This window comes from Lutra lutra, chromosome 5 (assembly GCF_902655055.1).
Source record: "Lutra lutra chromosome 5, mLutLut1.2, whole genome shotgun sequence".
In the NCBI taxonomy this organism is placed as follows: domain Eukaryota; kingdom Metazoa; phylum Chordata; class Mammalia; order Carnivora; family Mustelidae; genus Lutra; species Lutra lutra.
The window spans coordinates 54574016-54580074 of NC_062282.1; the positions used below are offsets into that span (position 1 = coordinate 54574016).

Here is a 6059-nt window from a genome sequence, read left to right on the forward strand (position 1 = left end):
TCCAGTGGAAGAGGACCAAGTCTGCAAAAGCATGTTATTTCTGGAAGAAGGAAAGGTACTAGAAAGAAACAACAGTAAATATCTACTACTCTGTATTTGAAGACTATGTTCATTGCAACACCTGATATTCCCTACGTAATTTTTCTTTCTGAGTTTGGAATGCTTTGTTCTGCAAGTCACAGAATATTCAGATTTTAACATCATTGCCTATTGCATTAATAGAAGTACACGGAGGCTTTGATAGCTCAGTGATGTCACTAAAGGGGCATTATATCTTTTCTGCATCTTTTCTACAATTGCCCAGTTCCTTTCTGGGGTGTATTACCTCCTGGTCACAAATGGGTGCCAAATATATAGAAATGGCTGCCAAATATATAGAACCTGGTCCTGACATGACCAGGTTCAAGGTAGGAAGAAGAAGATCTGCTAGGATGGCAAGGGAGGCAGATCACCTTATGTTCTCCTGGCTTTTTGTCAGGCACCAAACAATTAGCATGAGCAGGAAGGACAGAGGGAGAGGGAGAGAGAGTCTCATGCAGACTCCATGCTGAGTGTGAAGCCCCATGCAAGGTTTGATCTTACTACCTTGTAGTGGATCATGACCTGAGCTGAAACCAAGAGTCAGACACTTAACTGACTGTGCCATCCAGGCACCTCTTATTTTATTTTATTTTTAAAAATCAGCTTTATTGACTTATAATTTAGCAAATTTAAGGGTGCAAATTAAATTTTGACAGTGGTACAGTCATGTAATCAACATCATAATCATGACACAGAATCTTTACATCTCTCCAAAAAAGTGGGGATGTTTCTTTTTAATGGATCCAGGTGGAGTAGTTTTTTAACTGGTAGTCTTAAAATCCTTTTGTCCATGATATTTTCATAGTCCTGATCCTGAGATCTTAATGAAAGCTGACATTATAGTAATAGTTAATGTTTATAAAATGTGCTAGTTACTACACTATTTGACATATTTAACTGTTTTTAACCTCCATATATATTTGACATACATAGTTTAATTCTTGAAACAACAGGATGGGATAGGTTGTATCAACAAGACTGCTTCTAGTCTATATTGTGCCTTAATGTGAAGTAGAAAAAGAAAGCCCCTCTAAACTGAACCCCTTTACGGTTCCATCAACCTTGCATCTGGATGAGGCAGCCTTGTCAGTTGTTCCAATTTTATGATATGAAAACATTACCTTTGAGGAGTGAATTGACCTATTCATGGTTATATAGCTGGGGGCATATCTTGGCTTTTTTTTTTTTTTTAAGATTTTATTTATTTATTTGACAGAGATCACAAGTAGATGGAGAGGCAGGCAGAGAGAGAGAGAGAGAGAGAGAGAGAGAGAGAGAGAGAAGCAGGCTCCCTGCTGAGCAGAGAGCCCGATGCGGCACTAGATCCCAGGACTCTGAGATCATGACCTGAGCCGAAGGCAGCGGCTTAACCCACTGAGCCACCCAGGCGCCCCATATCTTGGCTTTTGACAACAGGATTTTATTCAGTAACAACTTTGGTAGGTTTCGTCATTGACTAAACAATTCCTTGTATTTCCTCATCAGGTTTTGCTTCCTTCATGTTATCTGTTTACCCATTCTCGTATGCTTATTCAGGTTTATCTCTCTCATTGATTTATTCACAAATAATAATTTTTTCAGTTATTATACTGTTAATTATTACGATTACTGTTTGTTCATGGAACCTAGTATAATTATATTTATCTTTTTAGTGGAAATTAGGTTTAGATGATAATTATTGCATTAATTTTTAATTGAATAGTTCCTAGCAACCTATATGAATGAGTTTGTTCATATTCAGACACATAAAAAGCTCATATGTATGATAAAATAATTCTTCATAAAAAAATCTCAAACCTCTTTGAATAATTATGTATCTTGTTTTATTAGTCATGGAAGGTTAATAGGTTCTTTTAAATTGCTTGATGATGCCATAACTTAAAATGACAAATCTGGTTCACATTATATGTCTTGTATAATTTTTATATAATTTTATGATTTTAAAGCTGAGGTGGAAAATCCCAGGGGAAATATCTTTGGGAATTGCAGAACAATTGTTTTGAAATAAATTGTTTAGTTGTTAGTCTGTACTAGATTTTGTCAGTGTAATCTGTAATTGGAATTTTCTTCATATTCGTTATTGAGAGCAAGTAAATTAAGATCAGATGTTCATTTCTTGCTATTTAAGTTCATGGTTTACTCCTCTCGTCTCCTGAAAAATAGGTATAATTAGATCTCTTGCATAATTAACTAAATATTCTGTAAAACACAGTATACAGATTAGTAAAAAACTAGAAATGTTGACAGAAAAAACTCCCAATTAGAAAGTGATGGATTAGTTTGTTAAGGCTGATACAGTATTAGTGTCATTAATTTTCAGATCCTAAGACTTTAAAGCAGGTAACTTAACCTGGAGTATCTATTGTGTGTTAAAATCAAAGAGGCTGCCAGTTCCTTTCAGATACACTACTTTATGGAGTAAACGTGTATCAGTGTTTCTTTGGTTTTGTTTTAATTTCTCAAAGATAATGCTTCTCCATGAAATATCACAAGAGCTCTTTCAAGCAAAAGAAGAATTTTTTTTTTTTCTGTATGCCAGTTCAGGGTGTAAATTTGGGACAGCACATTGCTTTAGAGCAGTGGTTTCAAAGTGTGGTTCTCAGATCAGTAGCATCTTCATCACCTGCAGTCTGGTTTGAAATGTGAATTCTAGGGCTCCATCCCAGACCTGCTGGATCAGAAACTGTGGGATGAGCCCAGGGATCTCTCTGTGCTTTAAGAAGTTCCCTAGGAGATTCTGATGCATGCTAAGATCGAGAACTACTGCTTTAAAGTAAATTTAGTGTAGCCAAATTACCTAGGTTGTATTAATTTAAAATATTTTACTCGAGAGAGTAGAATTGCTAAGTCACAGGGTATGGACATACTCAACTTTACTAGGTATGCTAAATAGTTTTATAAACACTTTTTGGGGTGCCTGGGTGGCTCAGTCAGTTAGGCATCTATCTTTGGCTCAGGTCATGATCCTGGGGTCCTGGGATCAAGCCCCATGTCATGGTTCCCTGCTTAACAGGGAGTCTGCTTCTCTCTCTGCTCCTTCCCCTGCCTGTACTCTCTGTCTCAAATAAATAATTTTTTTTTTTTTTAAAGAAAACAAGACAGTGGGTGAGAGAACAGTAAAGTGGGGTTGGATAACTGATTGCCTTCCAAATTCGAAGGGAAGCTTATTAAAATACTGATTAACAAAGCATAAAGTTAAATATACATGCTAAACTTTAGTATTTTAATGAAAGCTCTAAAAAACAGAGTACCCATTTTCACACCAGATTTTAAATATTTTGGTATCATCTCAGAACATGACAGAACTATCACTGCATTTACTAAGGAAATTTTTTACCTCAAAAAGGAAATTTTTTACCTTATTCAATAAATGGTGCCAAGGCCATTTGTTGTTGGTCAGATGGAAAAAAGGAATCAAATTGAATCTTTCACATAAATCAGTTTCATGCAAACTAAGACCATAATGAGATGTTACTATGCACATATTCCAATATGTAAAATTAATAAGACTGGCAATACCAAGTATTGGTGAGAATGTGAAGTCACTGAAATTCTCACATGTGGTTGGTGGTAACACAAAAATATACAACTACTTTGAAAACAGTTCGGCAGTTTTTATACAGTTAAACATAAATTTACCTCTTCTAGATATTTTCCTAAGATAAACCTATGTCCACAAAATGACTTAAATACAAATGTTTATAGCAGCCTTATTCACAATGGTCAAAAAACTGGAAACAGTCCATCAATAGGTGAATAGATACCCAAATTGTAGACTATACACATAATAGCAGGAATAGGACTCAGCAGAAAAGAAAAAAGAAACCAGCTACTACTACGTACAGTAAAATGGATAAATCTCAGATGCATTTTGCTGCATGAAAGAAGCCAGATGCAAAATTATACATACTGTATGGTTTTATTTATAGGAGATTCTAGAGAAGATAAAACTACTTTCTAGTTATAGAACAGATCAGTGGTTGAGCTGGAGGTACTAACAGCAAAGAGATGCAAGGGAATTTTGTGAGGTGATGAAAATGTTCTACATCTTGATTGTGGTGGTGGTGAAGTGAGTGTACACTTTTGTCAAAACCCAAACTTCATACTTTAATTGAGTATATTTTATGTGAATTACACCACAATAAAATGTATGTAGGTTTGTGTATATATAATTTTAATATGACTGAAAAACTTAATTTTTTTTAAAAGATTTCATTTATTTATTAGAGAGAGTGGGTGGGAAGGAGGGAGAGAGTGCACAAGCTGGGGGGAGAGGCAGAAGGAAAAGCAGACTTCCCACTGCGCAGGGAGTCTGATGCTTATAGAGCTCTATCCCAGGACAACGGGATCATGACCTGCACCAATGGCAGATTCTTTTTTTTTTTTTAATTAGAAAACTTATTTATTTCTGCTCCTTTCATACATCTTATTGTGCATGAAACAGTCCTGCATACAAATCTGAATAATGTGCTGTCACACACTCTGTTTAAAGGCAAAGCACCACACATAAAGCTGATCTGTCCAGAATTCTCAGCTCATGGACTCTTGCTTCCTGCTTTTACATTAATTTTTGAAAGTCAGAAAATGTCATCTCCAAAAACTGTTAAGGGGGCTGTAAAAAATAATCACTTTATTCAACATTATAGTTGTAGAAACAGAATTATTTTCTTTAAGAAATGAAAAACTAAGAAAATGCCACCTAACATCGTTGATATGTCAGTACAGGCCAGCAGGAATAAATACTGTGATGAGCTTGTCTCTTTGATACCAAGCAGACATTCTAGTTCAAGCTTTAATATGCTTCCTAGTTTCACTAGATGCTTCTTTTAACTGCTGCTTCGCTCTTTTTCCATATTTCACATCAGAGGATTGGTACAGCCTTTAAAACTTCATTAATAGGAGCAAATCCAGTATCCACTGATTTCTTCTCAAAAGGCATTTTTTTAACCCATCAGATAGCCCGGCAGTTTCATTCTCATGAATACTCTAGCCATGAAAAAAAAAACTCAATAGGACACAGACGAATCCAATGAATAGAAGAAGAAATCTATTGAGTTTTGGAATGTTTGGTGCATTCGATCGGTCCAAGATTATGAAACCTAAACCTCCCATTGTAAACAGGAAGCTGGATGCGAGTCCTTCCATAATATATTGTCCATTTACTCTGTAGGCCAAGAAAGCCACTGGTCTCTGATGTCCATGTTCATCGGTCATAGAACCAACACTTGGAGGTTCAACAATAACATCATAAATTATTCCTCCGGTGATGAGGAAGTAAGACACCACCACCAGAGCGTACACCGTCATGGCCGACGGCATATGCACCCAGGGCGGCTTCTTCAGCTTCAGGTTGGGGCATTCGAGCACTAAGAACGGGACGCGGTACAAAGTCTCCATGGTGGCGGCACGGGCTTCACTCGACCTCCAGCCCCACGCGCCACCCGGAAACCCCAATGGCAGATTCTTAACCGACTGAGCCACCCAGGCAATGCTAAAAAATTAAATGTTAAAGACAAAACATTAAACCCCCTCTGGCAGAAAAATACCAGAAAATAATTCTGTGTTTTCTGGGTAGAAAAGAATTAAAAAAAAAAAAATTTTTTTTTTAAGATTTTATATATTTATTTGACAGAGAGAAAGACACAGTGAGAGAGGGAACACAAGTAGGAGGAGTGGGAGAGGGAGAAGCAGGCTTCCTGCTGAACAGGGAGCCCTATGTGGGGCTCGATCCCAGGACTCTGGAATCATGACCCGAGTTGAAGGCAGTGGCTTAACCCACTGAGCCACCCAGGTGCCCGTAGAAAAGAATTTTTTTAAACAAATCATAGAAATAAAAATTAGAAATGAAAAGATGAATGAATATGAGCTCCCTTTCTTCTAAGATATATCAGAATAGTAAGAAAAATTATGACCAACAGAAAGATATTTGAGATATAAAATGATGAAGTATTAGTATCCAGAATATTTTAAAACTCCTA

General features: G+C 36.6%; 1 protein-coding gene across 1 annotated transcript; it reads right to left on the minus strand.

Annotated features, from left to right (window-relative positions):
* Positions 1 to 4455: 4455 nt before the first annotated feature.
* LOC125100938 (oligosaccharyltransferase complex subunit OSTC-like) lies at positions 4456 to 5524 on the minus strand. The gene is given in 2 exon segments (XM_047731494.1): positions 4456 to 5081; positions 5083 to 5524. Coding segments are annotated over 2 exon segments (453 nt in total). The 5' UTR covers positions 5479 to 5524; the 3' UTR covers positions 4456 to 5024.
* Positions 5525 to 6059: the final 535 nt, after the last annotated feature.